Source organism: Choloepus didactylus, chromosome 27, assembly GCF_015220235.1.
Source record: "Choloepus didactylus isolate mChoDid1 chromosome 27, mChoDid1.pri, whole genome shotgun sequence".
In the NCBI taxonomy this organism is placed as follows: Eukaryota; Metazoa; Chordata; class Mammalia; order Pilosa; family Megalonychidae; genus Choloepus; species Choloepus didactylus.
This window is the reverse complement of record NC_051333.1, coordinates 11,604,435-11,621,188: the sequence shown is the minus strand read 5'-3', so window position 1 is coordinate 11,621,188 and position 16,754 is coordinate 11,604,435. Positions and strand designations below refer to the sequence as shown.

The 16,754-nt window shown below is 39.2% G+C and overlaps 1 protein-coding gene across 5 annotated transcripts in view; it reads right to left on the bottom strand.

Moving 5' to 3' along the window:
• Positions 1 to 14,951, bottom strand: part of ZNF229 (zinc finger protein 229) — a 28,014-nt gene extending 13,063 nt beyond the window's left edge. The window contains exons 1-4 of one of the 5 annotated variants that reach the window (XM_037819163.1): positions 14,908 to 14,951; positions 13,971 to 14,058; positions 10,059 to 10,103; positions 9,796 to 9,854 (exon numbers count right to left, since the gene is read on the bottom strand). In XM_037819163.1, coding sequence (XP_037675091.1) covers positions 9,796 to 9,854; positions 10,059 to 10,092 — 93 coding nt within the window. In that variant the 5' untranslated portion in view covers positions 10,093 to 10,103; positions 13,971 to 14,058; positions 14,908 to 14,951. Of the gene's footprint in view, positions 1 to 9,486; positions 9,757 to 9,795; positions 9,855 to 10,058; positions 10,104 to 13,970; positions 14,059 to 14,574; positions 14,666 to 14,729; positions 14,883 to 14,907 lie in introns of those variants that run through there. The other 4 variants (XM_037819161.1, XM_037819159.1, XM_037819160.1 and 1 more) reach the window with 4 other exon arrangements.
• Positions 14,952 to 16,754: the final 1,803 nt, after the last annotated feature.

Sequence of the window (16,754 nt, the reverse complement as noted above, 5' to 3'; positions counted from 1 at the left end):
GATATGAAGGAAATCAAGAAGACCCTAGAAGAGCATAAAGAAGACATTGCAAGACTAAATAAAAAAATGGATGATCTTATGGAAATTAAAGAAACTGTTGACCAAATTAAAAAGATTCTGGACACTCATAGTACAAGACTAGAGGAAGTTGAACAACGAATCAGTGACCTGGAAGATGACAGAATGGAAAATGAAAGCATAAAAGAAAGAATGGGGAAAAAAATTGAAAAAATCGAAATGGACCTCAGGGATATGATAGATAATATGAAACGTCCAAATATAAGACTCATTGGTGTCCCAGAAGGGGAAGAAAAGGGTAAAGGTCTAGGAAGAGTATTCAAAGAAATTGTTGAGGAAAACTTCCCAAATCTTCTAAACAACATAAATACACAAATCATAAATGCTCAGCGAACTCCAAATAGAATAAATCCAAAAAAACCCACTCCGAGACATATACTGATCACACTGTCAAACATAGAAGAGAAGGAGCAAGTTCTGAAAGCAGCAAGAGAAAAGCAATTCACCACATACAAAGGAAACAGCATAAGACTAAGTAGTGACTACTCAGCAGCCACCATGGAGGCGAGAAGGCAGTGGCACAATATATTTAAAATTCTGAGTGAGAGGAATTTCCAGCCAAGAATACTCTATCCAGCAAAGCTCTCCTTCAAATTTGAGGGAGAGCTTAAATTTTTCACAGACAAAGAAATGCTGAGAGAATTTGCTAACAAGAGACCTGCCCTACTGGAGATACTAAAGGGAGCCCTACAGACAGAGAAACAAAGACAGGACAGAGAGACTTGGAGAAAGGTTCAGTACTAAAGAGATTCGGTATGGGTACAATAAAGGATATTAATAGAGAGAGGGAAAAATATGGCAAACATAAACCAAAGGATAAGATGGCCGATTCAAGAAATGCCTTCACGGTTTTAACGTTGAATGTAAATGGATTAAACTCCCCAATTAAAAGATATAGATTCGCAGAATGGATCAAAAAAAATGAACCATCAATATGTTGCATACAAGAGACTCATCTTAGACACAGGGACACAAAGAAACTGAAAGTGAAAGGATGGAAAAAAATATTTCATGCAAGCTACAGCCAAAAGAAAGCAGGTGTAGCAATATTAATCTCAGATAAAATAGACTTCAAATGCAGGGATGTTTTGAGAGACAAAGAAGGCCACTACATACTAATAAAAGGGGCAATTCAGCAAGAAGAAATAACAATCGTAAATGTCTATGAACCCAATCAAGGTGCCACAAAATACATGAGAGAAACACTGGCAAAACTAAAGGAAGCAATTGATGTTTCCACAATAATTGTGGGAGACTTCAACACATCACTCTCTCCTATAGATAGATCAACCAGACAGAAGACCAATAAGGAAATTGAAAACCTAAACAATCTGATAAATGAATTAGATTTAACAGACATCTACAGGACATTACATCCCAAATCACCAGGATACACATACTTTTCTAGTGCTCACAGAACTTTCTCCAGAATAGATCATATGCTGGGACATAAAACAAGCCTCAATAAATTTAAAAAGATTGAAATTATTCAAAGCACATTCTCTGACCACAATGGAATACAATTAGAAGTCAATAACCATCAGAGACTTAGAAAATTCACAAATACCTGGAGGTTAAACAACACACTCCTAAACAATCAGTGGGTTAAAGAAGAAATAGCAAGAGAAATTGCTAAATATATAGAGACGAATGAAAATGAGAACACAACATACCAAAACCTATGGGATGCAGCAAAAGCAGTGCTAAGGGGGAAATTTATAGCACTAAACGCATATATTAAAAAGGAAGAAAGAGCCAAAATCAAAGAACTAATGGATCAACTGAAGAAGCTAGAAAATGAACAGCAAACCAATCCCAAACCAAGTAGAAGAAAAGAAATAACAAGGATTAAAGCAGAAATAAATGACATAGAGAACAAAAAAACAATAGAGAGGATAAATATCACCAAAAGTTGGTTCTTTCAGAAGATCAACAAGATTGACAAGCCCCTAGCTAGACTGACAAAAACAAAAAGAGAGAAGACCCATATAAACAAAATAATGAATGAAAAAGGTGACATAACTGCAGATCCTGAAGAAATTAAAAAAATTATAAGAGGATATTATGAACAACTGTATGGCAACAAACTGGATAATGTAGAAGAAATGGACAATTTCCTGGAAACATATGAACAACCTAGACTGACCAGAGAAGAAATAGAAGACCTCAACCAACCCATCACAAGCAAAGAGATCCAATCAGTCATCAAAAATCTTCCCACAAATAAATGCCCAGGGCCAGATGGCTTCACAGGGGAATTCTACCAAACTTTCCAGAAAGAACTGACACCAATCTTACTCAAACTCTTTCAAAACATTGAAAAAAATGGAACACTACCTAACTCATTTTATGAAGCTAACATCAATCTAATACCAAAACCAGGCAAAGATGCTACAAAAAAGGAAACTACCGGCCAATCTCCCTAATGAATATAGATGCAAAAATCCTCAACAAAATACTTGCAAATCGAATCCAAAGACACATTAAAAAAATCATACACCATGACCAAGTGGGGTTCATTCCAGGCATGCAAGGATGGTTCAACATAAGAAAAACAATCAATGTATTACAACACATTAACAAGTCAAAAGGGAAAAATCAATTGATCATTGCAATAGATGCTGAAAAAGCATTTGACAAAATCCAACATCCCTTTTTGATAAAAACACTTCAAAAGGTAGGAATTGAAGGAAACTTCCTCAACATGATAAAGAGCATATATGAAAAACCCACAGCCAGCATAGTACTCAATGGTGAGAGACTGAAAGCCTTCCCTCTAAGATCAGGAACAAGACAAGGATGCCCGCTGTCACCACTGTTATTCAACATTGTCCTGGAAGTGCTAGCCAGGGCAATCCGGCAAGACAAAGAAATAAAAGGCATCCAAATTGGAAAAGAAGAAGTAAAACTGTCATTGTTTGCAGATGATATGATCTTATATCTAGAAAACCCTGAGAAATCAACAATACACCTACTAGAGCTAATAAACAAATTTAGCAAAGTAGCGGGATACAAGATTAATGCACATAAGTCAGTAATGTTTCTATATGCTAGAAATGAACAAACGGAAGTGACACTCAAGAAAAAGATACCATTTTCAATAGCAACTAAAAAAATCAAGTACCTAGGAATCAACTTAACCAAAGATGTAAAAGACCTATACAAAGAAAACTACATAACTCTACTAAAAGAAATAGAAGGGGACCTTAAAAGATGGAAAAATATTCCATGTTCATGGATAGGAAGGCTAAATGTCATTAAGATGTCAATTCTACCCAAACTCATCTACAGATTCAATGCAATCCCAATCAAAATCCCAACAACCTACTTTGCAGACTTGGAAAAGCTAGTTATCAAATTTATTTGGAAAGGGAAGATGCCTCGAATTGCTAAAGACACTCTAAAAAAGAAAAACAAAGTGGGAGGACTTACACTCCCTGACTTTGAAGCTTATTATAAAGCCACAGTTGCCAAAACAGCATGGTACTGGCACAAAGACAGACATATAGATCAATGGAATCGAATTGAGAATTCAGAGATAGACCCTCAGATCTATGGCCGACTGATCTTTGATAAGGCCCCCAAAGCCACCGAACTGAGCCATAATGGTCTTTTCAACAAATGGGGCTGGGAGAGTTGGATATCCATATCCAAAAGAATGAAAGAGGACCCCTACCTCACCCCTACACAAAAATTAACTCAAAATGGACCAAAGATCTCAATATAAAAGAAAGTACCATAAAACTCCTAGAAGATAATGTAGGAAAACATCTTCAAGACCTTGTATTAGGAGGCCACTTCCTAGACTTTACACCCAAAGCACAAGCAACAAAAGAGAAAATAGATAAATGGGAACTCCTCAAGCTTAGAAGTTTCTGCACCTCAAAGGAATTTCTCAAAAAGGTAAAGAGGCAGCCAACTCAATGGGAAAAAATTTTTGGAAACCATGTATCTGACAAAAGACTGATATCTTGCATATACAAAGAAATCCTGCAACTCAATGACAATAGTACAGACGGCCCAATTATAAAATGGGCAAAAGATATGAAAAGACAGTTCTCTGAAGAGGAAATACAAATGGCCAAGAAACACATGAAAAAATGTTCAGCTTCACTAGCTATTAGAGAGATGCAAATTAAGACCACAATGAGATACCATCTAACACCGGTTAGAATGGCTGCCATTAAACAAACAGGAAACTACAAATGCTGGAGGGGATGTGGAGAAATTGGAACACTTATTCATTGTTGGTGGGACTGTATAATGGTTCAGCCACTCTGGAAGTCAGTCTGGCAGTTCCTTAGAAAACTAGATATAGAGCTACCATTCGATCCAGCGATTGCACTTCTCGGTATATACCCGGAAGATCGGAAAGCAGTGACACGAACAGATATCTGCACGCCAATGTTCATAGCAGCATTATTCACAATTGCCAAGAGATGGAAACAACCCAAATGTCCTTCAACAGATGAGTGGATAAATAAAATGTGGTATATACACACGATGGAATACTACGCCGCAGTAAGAAGGAACGATCTGGTGAAACATATGACAACATGGATGAACCTTGAAGACATAATGCTGAGCGAAATAAGCAAGGCACAAAAAGAGAAATATTATATGCTACCACTAATGTGAACTTTGAAAAATGTAAAACAAATGGTTTATAATGTAGAATGTAGGGGAACTAGCAGTGGAGAGCAATTAAGGAAGGGGGAACAATAATCCAAGAAGAACAGATAAGCTATTTAACGTTCTGGGGATGCCCAGAAATGACTATGGTCTGTTAATTTCTGACGGATGTAGTAGGAACAAGTTCACTGAAATGTTGCTATATTATGTAACTTTCTTGGGGTAAAGTAGGAACATGTTGGAAGTTAAGCAGTTATCTTAGGTTAGTTGTCTTTTTCTTACTCCCTTGTTATGGTCTCTTTGAAATGTTCTTTTATTGTATGTTTGTTTTCTTTTTAACTTTTTTTTTCATACAGTTGATTTAAAAAAGAAGGGAAAGTTAAAAAAAAAAAAAAAAAGAAAAAAAGAAAAAAGACAAACAAGGAATAAAAAAAAAAAAAAGATGTGGTGCCCCCTTGGGGAGCCTGTGGAGAATGCGGGGGTGTTCGCCTGCCCCACCTCCATGGTTGCTAACAAGACCACAGACATAGGGGACTGGTGGTTTGATGGGTTGAGCCCTCTACCATAAGTTTTACGCTTGGGAAGACGGTTGCTGCAAAGGAGAGGCTAGGCCTCCCTATATTTGTGCCTAAGAGTCTCCTCCTGAATGCCTCTTTGTTGCTCAGATGTGGCCCTCTCTCTCTGGCTAAGCCAACTTGAAAGGTGAAATCACTGCCCTCCCCCCTACGTGGGACCAGACACCCAGGGGAGTGAATCTCCCTGGCAACGTGGAATATGACTCCCGGAGAGGAATGTAGACCCGGCATCGTGGGATGGAGAACATCTTCTTGACCAAAAGGGGGATGTGAAAGGAAATGAAATAAGCTTCAGTGGCAGAGAGTTTCCAAAACGAGCCGAGAGATCACTCTGGTGGGCACTCTTACGCACACTTTAGACAACCCTTTTTAGGTTCTAAAGAATTGGGGTAGCTGGTGGTGGATACCTGAAACTATTAAACTACAACCCAGAACCCATGAATCTCGAAGACAGTTGCATAAAAATGTAGCTTATGAGGGGTGACAATGGGATTGGGAAAGCCATAAGGACCAAACTCCACTTTGTCTAGTTTATGGATGGATGTGTAGAAAAGTAGGGGAAGGAAACAAACAGAGAAAGGTACCCAGTGTTCTTTTTTACTTCAATTGCTCTTTTTCACTCTAATTATTAGTCTTGTTATTTTTGTGTGTGGGCTAATGAAGGTGTCAGGGATTGATTTAGGTGATGAATGTACAACTATGTAATGGTACTGTAAACAATCGAAAGTACAATTTGTTTTGTATGACTGCGTGGTATGTGAATATATCTCAATAAAATGATGATTAAAAAAAAAAAAAGTTATATTAGAGATTCAAGATTAAAAACGTAAAATATTTGTGCCAGTTTGTACATATTATGTCCCTCAGAAAAAGCCATATTTTTTAATGTAATCTTGTGGGGGCAGATGTACTAGTGTTGAATAGGTTGGAACCTACTGATTCAGTGTTTCCATGGAGATGTGACTCAATCAACTGTGGGTGAGATCTTTCATTGAATTATTTCCATGGAGGTGTTGCCCCACCCATTTAGGGTGGGTCTTAATTGGATCACTGGAGTACTTTGAAAAGAGCCACACAGGCTCAGACACTGTTGCAGCCAAGAGAGACACTTTGAAGAATGCACAGGAGCTGAGAGTGGAGCTGGAACACAACCTGGGGTCAGCAGACACCAGCCACATGCCTTCCCAGCTAACAGAGGTTTTCTGGATGCCATTGGCCTTCCTTCAGTGAAGATATACTTGTGTTGATGCCATCATCTGGACATTTTCATGGCCTTCAGACTGCAACTTTGTAACCAAATACACCCCCTTTATAAAAGCCAATCCATTTCTGGTGTTTTGCATAACGGCAGCATTAGCAAACAGGAACAATATTTTTTAAAATTTAGGTGCCTTTTTTGATTATGCTTAGGATGGATAAGGCCTTAAGAAACTAGACTTGAAACCTGATATTTAAAGAGAACTAATAAATCATTATACTATGGAAAAATGATAAGCTTTGTGATCAAGTCACCATTAAGAAACTAAAGACAGAGAGAAAATAACTGTGCTACTTTTGACAGACAAGATAACATCCTTCCTATTGAAAGACCTCCTAAAACATGATAAGAAATAAATAATTGAAAAAAATTGGCAAGAGCATTTTGCAAGTGAATCAAAGTTGAGATACAAATATAGCCAATAAATATATGAAAAATGCTTATCATGCCTGAAATCCAGGGAGATGCAAAACAAAATGGGAGAACTTTGCCACATCAGATGAAGCCCTCTTATACCAGGATCAGCAAAAGTTTCCAAGTAATACATCCTTGTGGTTGAAGACATGGGCAAACAGCATGAAATGCTAGGATATTCTGTCAAATACTCTGGCAATAATCTATTTAAGGTTTTTAAAAAGAAATGTATTCCTTTTATCCCAGCAGTATTTAGGAATCTATCCTATAGACTTAAAAGATTAAAGATTAGTATTATTGTATTGATACTATACAGGCTTTTCACACTGTAAGTTCATAAAGCGGACAATCCAAAAACATCTCCACAATGGCCCCACATAAAACGTGGGTCAGGCAGGAGCAAAGTCTCATAGTTGGGAACCACACAGCTTTTGAAGAGGTTCAGAGGACAGTCTTAACATACAGGACTCAAAAGCTACATTTACGAGATTTCTTGGGCAAGAACAGGGAAGAGAAAAAGCTCTGTATGAAAAATAATTCATCTGAATTTTCAGAAATAGAAAATAGTACTGCTGCTACCACTGAAAAAAACAACCAACAGGTGAGCCAAATAGCAGAATAAAATGTATTGATGAAGAACAGGCTAGTGAACTGGAAACCACAGCAAACTCCTGAAATATAATGTAAAATTTCAAAGAAGAGAACAAAAGGAAAGTTAAAGAATGGGGAAAACAGATTCAGAAGTTATACTGATTATCTAAGAGGAGTTTTAGTAGGACCAAATGGATAAAATAATAGTAATAATAATTTAGATATCCAGGCAGAAGAACTGACTAATGCCAGAAGATAATGAGCAAGGCAAATAAAAGTGTGACCCATGAAAATGACACCTAGTCAAGCTGCTGTAGATTATTAACACAACTGGCCTTTCCAGAGTCACACTGACCTGGGTTCCAATCCAGGATTCACCACTTGTTTCCTCCTTTCTAAAACAGGATTATACTGCGTAACTCACACAGCTAGTTGGCAGATAAATGCAATGAGTAATGTAATGGACTCACCTGATGTCTAGAATGCACTTAGTACACTAAAAGATGAATGGAAAACTCAACTGATATATAGGGAAAAGCCATAGCAAAAAGCAACACTTGATGCCAGAAGAAAATGGAGCAACATACGAAAAGTCCTGAGTGCAAGTGTGGCTGAAGTATTTTCAGTGCAGGCAATTTGCCTTTTGGGTATATAGGTAACAGACAGTTTAAGCATAGAGAAACTCAGATGACACTGCATCCATAAATCTTCTACGGAAAACTAAGCGTGAAAAAAATTAAGCCAACTAACTTCTTTATTTATCAAAATTAAAAAGTCAGGAATGGACAAATTGGCAAAAGAATAGGTGGTGAGCAGTGACTTACATACTTAGATCTAACACTATAGAACAGTGGGAATTGATGGTTATAAATCGGAAGCTGATAATGACAATAATAACAATATAATATCAGGAGATGATGGGAATGTAAAAGTGCTAATTTTTCAGTTCTCATAGCAGGAAGTCAATCAATAATATCTAAAACTGAAGCATATGGTTTTAAAAGCAACTTAAACCTTTGAATTTTTTAAATAATCTTTTCATAAAATCAAACTTTAGAAAATAATCTCTCATGTAATAAAAAATGTACTTAAAGTTCTGCAATTGCTTTCATTTCTTTGTCTTTTGTCAATTTAAAGGAAAACTCAACTAATATATACACATCTGATGCTGACAGAGAGCAACAGTATATTTCCACGTCCTAATAGTTTCAACCACTTTATCACACTTGATAACAGCAGAGATCTAGACAATGGAATGAATGAATGAATGAACATATTTCACTAATCCAGTGGATGTACATGGAGTCTGCTTCTATTTGTTTTTGCTGTTATGAAGAGCACTGCAATTATCATTCTTTAAATATTTGTTCTGATTTAGAATAAATTCTCAGAGTGGAAAATACCAATCAGAGGTACACGGAACTTCCAGAAAGGCTGAACTGATTTTCTCTCCCTCCCCCTGCAACTGTATGGAGACACTTGTTTCTCTATGCTCTGGCTAATGGTAGACACTGATCTGTCAAATCTTTGGTCATCTGCTAGGAAAATAATCATACCTTGTTTCACTCTCTATTTGAGTAATTGTGAGGCTGATCATCTTTTCATATGATCAATGGTCAGTTATTTTTCTTCCTTTGTTCCTGAACACAGTGCTCAGGTCTTTATTTGCACCTCTCTTTTTAAGGTAACGATAGGAAAATTCTCTCATAGATGAAACTTTTTGCCCCCACTATGCTGTCTTTTAATTTTGTTCCTGGTGTATTTTTTGGTAAGGATGTATTACATGGAGAATATTACATCTATAAATATTGCATATAAAATGTAAAGATACATCTATAAAAATTATAGCTAAACACACATAAATGTTACTTTAAAAATTCATTTCAAAATAAGAGAAAAGCCCCACAGAGGAGAAGGTTTCATTATGTGTAGACTCACCTCTGCATAATTTGGGCCCAGGCCCTAGATGAAACTATTATTAACAGGCAGCAATGTAGAACAGAAAGGCAAATTTCAGAGTCCGACCGATGTGGGTTCAAATCCAGGATTCATCAATTGTTTCTTCATTTCCAAAATAGGATCATACCACCTATCTCAACAGCTATTTTGTGGATAAATGCAATGAGTAAAGTAATGTACTCACCTGATATATTTTCCCTTCTTTTTGCTTTTATCCAGGAAGGGAGGTATGTTTACTGTCTGACATCTGAGGTGGTATTTCTGGAGGGAAAAGAAAACTCAACCCACCTGAAACTTGGTCTTGTCCTCTCCCTCTTGGGAAAGGGCTGAGGCTTGGGAATGAAGAGCTGTGGGGTGGAGAAAGAAACCATGAGGAAGAGGTGGTGCCCGCCTTGGGCTCTCAGATTATCTACCCGGAAGATCATCTTAGGAAGGTGTGCAGCTTTACACATGGGTTTCTTCTCACCTGAGGCAATCCTCATTCACCCAACTTTTTCTCTTTCCACACGCAGCTCAGATTCTCTCACTCCACATCCTCCATTAATTCTTACCTCTCTCCCCGCACCTTGAGGTCAAAGTCTCCATGGTCTCCTCTCCTAGGTTTTCAGAAAGCAGCAGTTATTTTATTTATTTGCTGATCTTTCTAAGCTGGGTAAACAGAAGACCCAGGGCTTCTCCATTTGAGACCCTCCAAGCTCTGGCAAGGAGTGTCAGATGGATACTGAGGTGAGAAGTACCAGCTTCCACCTTCACCCTCCACAGACTGACTGGTTGCCATGGGGTAGGGACTTGTGGGCTCAAGAGGGGACTTTATCTGAGTCCTTTCTTCTGGTCCCCAGAGCTCTGGGTCTCCAGCAGGGATCACACCTTCTGAACACTATTTATTCCATGGACAGTTCCTAAGTAGCTGTATTTAGAGGCCCTGCACTGGAGGGGCTCATAGTCCAGAGAGACGAGAGTGTTGCAAATGGCTGAGGACAGTTAGAGAAGCGTCTATGCAGAAAGCCCCACAGCTGGAGTCTCACAGTGACATTCAGGGTCTTCAGAAAGGTGGGAAGACCCCACAAGCATATGGGACCTGTGCCCTGTGAAAAAAAATCTAGAGAATAAAAGCTTTATTAATGCAATACCATGGAAGCTGCAAAAACGTAAAATTTTAAAAAATAATAATAATATATCCTTGTTTTCAAGGATCCTACAAAGCAGGGTATAGGTTAGCAAATGACTTCTAAATGTAAGGTTTCTAACTGGTTTTGTGCCATGGCCCTCAATGGCAGTCTGGCAATACTTACGGACTCCTGCTCTGAATAATGTTTTAGATGCATAAAATAAAATTTAAAAACCCAATTATGTTGAAACACAACCTTCAAAAATATTAAATCACCAAATATGTGCTTCTTTATTAACACATTAAATATCATGGATGAAGTAACTGATATATTTTGAAATAGTAATTAGCGTAAACAGTATTTTGAAACATCTGTGCAAACTATATGATGTAAAAATAGCTATGATTTATATGGATAACAAAGTCATGGGTACAGCTAATACTATTGTGGTTTCTTGCCTACAATCATAATTGAAGGACGTGCTTGTTTTCAGTTAGACTAGTTAAGTGTAAATTTTGTTCCCACTCAAGTTCATGGACCTGCTGAATTATACCCATGGACTCCAGCACAAGAACAAAATTTTCTCAATGAAGCCATCTCCAGCCACCACCAGACAGAATTAATCTGGCATTCAACAATGCCTTCTTTAAATTCTCTTGGAATCAGCTCTGAGCTAGTCAGGAGGTCATGAAAAGACACTATGCCTGAGCTCCCTCCTCGCTCTCCCTTGCCTAGTCTGTTTTATTTTCGGATCCAAAACACAGGGCAAGTTCAGACACACCAACACTTGGGTTGTCCACTCAGAAAAATTCCCAGAATTTTACTGCTTCAAGAGCACAAGTCTCCATGTATCCTCTAACCGTAGGTCCCAGACCTTTGCACAGCCCACTCTGACAAGCACCGTCCCATCCACCCTGTTCAACTAAGGATCGTTCTCTGAAGCAAGTGTTGAATACTCGGGAACACACTAACCCCTATGAGGAAGACAGATGTGCAACCACCCTTTTATGCAAATGCTGTTTAAACTAAAATCTTCAGGATCCTCTAGGACAATGCTGCAAAAACTTTAATGTGCTTGAAAACCACCATGAGAGATTAAAGCAGATTGCTGGAGACCCCCTCCAAAGAGTCTAATTTGGTAGCTCTGCAGTGAAGCCCATGTATTTGCATTTTGAATGGGTTTCCAGGCAATGGTGATATGGCTGAACCAGGGACCACACTTTAAGTAGTTCTAGCTTCCTATGTGGCTGATTTTCAGGGTTTCCAGGGGATTCCAATCTGTACAAAATTTCAATGCAGTTCCTCCTCGTATCCCTGGCCTCTAAAAGTCAGGACTGCCTTGAGACCTAGTCTGCATAGCTTTTCTCTATCTGTACTCATTCACACCCTCGGTGATCACATTCAGTCTCATGGCTTCAAACATCACCTATATGCCCATGACAAATTTTTGTCTCCAGGCGGAAACTGTTTCCTGAACTCTAGACTCATATCCAACAGCCAACTTGACTTCTCCTCCTGTATGTCTAACAGGTGTCTCAAACATACCATGTCCAAAACCCAAACCTAGATCTGCCCCTGGAGGTATCTTTCTGCTTTTTGAGCAAGACAAATATTTTAGAATGATCCTTGATATCTCCCCTTCATACTCCACATTCATCAGCAGATACCTTCAAATTATAGCCATAATCTGACCAATTCTTATTACTGCCACTCAACCAAACTACCATCATTTCTTTCCTGAGTTACTGCAACAGCCTCCCAACTGGTCTCTGCTTCTACCTTTGTCCACCAAAGTGTCTATTTCCCACTCATCAGCCAGAGTGAGCCTTCTAAAATATAGCCATGTTACTCCTCTACCCAAAATCTTCACTTCATTCAAAACCTTCACCAAAGTCTTTTCAATGGCCAAAAGACCTTACACTATCTGACTCCCCCATACCTAATTTCTTATGGGAAAAACAGATGAATAATTATATATGGGGATGGAAAAGGGGGAGAAATCAACTATGAGTCTGGGGTTGAAGTCTGAGGAAAATGGGAAGATTATGAAGTTATTAATCAAGACAACAAAAGGAGAAGCAGGATTTTCAGAGGAGGGAAATGGAAAGTTTCAGATTCTTCTCTCTTAATATTGGAGTTGCCAAAAGGCTTGGGTTCAAATTCGCCTCAGCCACTTTGCATTTGTATTGACAATGGAAGAGTGACTCAAATCTCTGCAAGAGTCTGTCCTTTCTTCTATTAAATGAAGATAATTCTTACATGCAGAGTTGAAAAAATCAAGTCTTTCTTGCTCTCTCTCTTCTCTCTATCTCGTATACATACACACCTATTTGAATAAAGCTTCTAGAGGTACCTCAATATAGAAAATCCTCACCAAACTATTATCATTGCTGTTATTTATTCATCTCAGCACCAAACACAAACATTCATTCATTTAACATGTACACATACAATGCCTAACTACATCTCCCCTTATAATAAATATTCTGGGAATACAGCAAGGTGCTTGTTCTTATCTTATTGTGCTTGGATTCTGGTGGGTAAACAAGTCTACAAATAAGGTGACCTTAGGTTGCTATGAAGAAAAATAAAAACAAACGTGGCAAACTTTTGTTCACCAACCAGAATGTAACGTCTATCAGATAAAACATAGGTGGCAGGTGTGGGAGACAGCAACATTAAATCAGGTTGGCAGCAACAGTCTCTGAGACCTGAATGAAAATAAATCAGCTGTGCAAAGATCAGGGGAGAGAAGAGTGCAGAGGAAGTGCAAGTACAAAGGCCCTGATTTTTTTGTAACACCTCCTCGCCAGGTGACACTTGTTAAGTTCCTTAACTTTTCCAAACCTTAGCATTCTCATCTGTAACATGGAGCTAATAATATCTAACTTGCAAAGTTGCTGAGCAAATTAAACAGAAATGTATTTATTGATTCAAATTTCTGAGGGACTATTATATGTCAGGTACTCTTCTAGCACCAGAGATACAGCAGGGAAAGCCCTCAGCATGACACCTGGCATATAATAAGTACTCAGTTAATGCATTCCATTACTGTTGCTGGATTTATATCTTCTCCTCGTCTAGCATAGCCCTGGAACAGTGTAAGTTTGAGTGCTTTACAGATCACATGAACAACTACTTAGGGACTAGAGAGAAAAAACACTAAATAAAGACAAGGAATTCTTCAGCCTTAGAAGAAACACTTTTCTGGGAGAAGGCAGCTGTGGGTAAGAGGCATGGATGGGTATTTGCGAAAAACATGAGGTCAGGAAAGCTGGCCTCCCTTTGAGAAGAGAACAGACATTGCCATTTAAAAAAGCACCCAAACAAAACAAAAAAGCTCTCTTTACTCACCTGGAACTCTAATGGCAAGAGACCAGGGTTTATTCCTTCCTCTTGTGCTAGTTCTCTCTGGGAAAGGAACAGTCCCAAGAAAGCAAGGCTGTGAAAGAAAAACGAGCCATGAGATAACATGATTTTATCACAATTCCCAACACATCACAAGAGGAAATCTCTGAGAACCAGGTGGACGTAACCTACACCTTCCTGAAAAAAAGGAATCAGTCCCTCCCTAGCGGACTCAGAGAGAAGGGCCCAAGGCGTTGCTGCTTGACGCCCTGGCCGCAACCTGCACTCACTGTAGCTTCCAGGACACCATGAGAATCAGGACACATTCCCAAGATCTGAATTCAGAGTTCTGATTCTCTCATTCAGTATGATACTTAGAGTGGAATGCAACCTGTGTGTGCCTCAGACACTACAAAAAAAGGCACGCCAAAACATCTCTTACAACTTGTACAGTGTTAAATAATTCTCACAGGCCTACATACAGAACATGAGGAGTCAACTTCTGCAGCTCTTTATAGAAATGACTTCACCGAAAAGCAAACTCTGATATTAGGACAGAAGAGGGTGGGAGGCTGCCCTGAAAGAATGTAAGATATCATCAATCCTTAACTGCACGGAGTAGAATCTCCCAAAATGAAGTTTGAAATATGCGCATCTAAAGCCGGAACTGCAGCTACCTCTCTTTCCAAGCCTGACGGTGCGGGTGCAGCGCCCCCCCCCCCAGATCCGGGGCTGCCCAGCACGAGTCCCGCCTCCCATCCCCACCCGGGATGCTCAATGCAGCCGTCTCCTTAAGTCCTTCCTTCGAAGGGCCGAGCTTCCCGAAATCCCCTAGCTCCGACCATCCGCCACTTGCCGCCACCGTCCCCCAAAACTAGGGAGCTGGTCCCTCCTCCAGTGACCCGATGACCATACGAAGACCCACGCCCCCTAACCAGCTCACCACCGCGTAAGAAACGATGCGAGTGGTGTGCTGACCGGAAGAGGAAAAGGGCGACTCCGGAGGAATCGGACTACATTTCCCAGAACCCTCTGCGGTACGCGGTCTTCTTCGGGGTCTAGATGACGTAAAGGAGCGTCCACTTCGAGCCCCGCCCACCGCCTAGGGACACGGAAGTGCTTCGGCTAGAGAAGTCTGGCGTTTCTTAGCATCGTAGGACTTTATTTTCTTTCCTTACAACAAAAGTTGTTTTTCAGTTATGATAGATGCACGTTGTAGAAAATGACAGTATTCTCAGACAGACAAATCCATAATCCCAACACCAGGGGATATAGCGCATCATTGATATTTTTAGTGTAAATTATATTTAATTTCTTTACTTCGAAAGTAGTGCATGTTCAGTGTAAAGGAAGATAGGAAAAAAAAATTCAAAGAACGAAATTAAAGTTCCCTGAAATCCTAGCACCCGTAGACAAGCATCGCTAATTTCGTGGTTTATGTATTTTCTGACCACTATGAGAGAATATGTATACTTCATCCCCCCAGAACTAGCATCATAATACTGTGTAACCGTTTTTTTCTCTCATTGCATATAGATTTCCATGTCATTAAATAATAAAATCATTTTAAAGTGGTCACTATTGTTTTAGATACATTACCACCTCGTCCTGCAGTGATGTTATACGTCCATTCTCAAGTTTATCAAAACTAGAAAACATCATTTTCTTTAATTTTCCCAATTTGATAGACCACATATACCGTCTCATTATTGATTGCATTTCTTTGCTCATGGAGATGTTGAATTATCAGTGGTGGGTGACTTGCTGCTTATATTCTTTGCTCATTTTTATCTTTCATTTATTCATTTATAATTTCTCTTTGTATATGTGGGAACCAGGACCCTGGCCTTCTCTCCCTAATGGGGAATAAGACCCCGCAGCATGTAGCAGCCTGCATGACCAGGACAGACCTCCTCAGGGAAGAAAGTATGTACAGACGGTATTGTAAACTATTTATCTTGTAAAGCATTGAAACTCCCCACTGCTGATCAGTCTTGATAATGGATCTCCAGACCACAGTGCCATGAGACCCTGATAAAATTCTTTTCTCATACCCTATGGAATGTCTTTGTCCCAAACCCTTACAAGCTGCCCCTTTGTTCCCCGACCTTTGCGGCGCACTATTTCCATTTCCCAAATGGCCACTGATGGGAAGAATCGTCTCCTGTTTGTAAGTCCTAATAAACCCATGTCTGACTCTATGCCTAGTGTGCTCTTTGGCCTTAGGGGTGCGCCAACCCAAGCCCTTCAAGAGATGGGTTGGAACAGTATACTAATGGCCTTGATTCTGTTCTATATGAAGAATTTTTCCCCAACTTTGGTCTTTTATGAAGTAAAGAAGTTAAAAAAAATCTTTGGTCAAATGTATCAGTCAGTCTTTTCTCTTTGGGTTCTTTATTTTCCAATACAATTACAAAGACTTTCCTTGCTGTGATTCTTAATAAGAACTCACCCCCCATTCACTTCTAGCACGTATATTGTTTGATTTACTTGCTGCATGATTTATTTCAGTGTATGTGTGAGGGAGTGTTCCAGTTTGCTAGAGCTGCCATTATGCAAAATACAATGGATTGGCTTTTATAAAGGGGGTTCATTAGGTTACAAATTTACAGTTCTAAGGCCAAAAAAGGTGTCCAAATTAAGGCTAAACAAGAGGATACCTTGACTGGGGAAGGGCTGATGGTGTCCGGAACACCTCTGTTAGCTGGGAAGGCTCATGGCTGGTGAATGCTGGTCCTTTGCTCCCAGGTTCTGGCTTCAAAATGGCTTTCTACAAAGTGTCTCTAAACT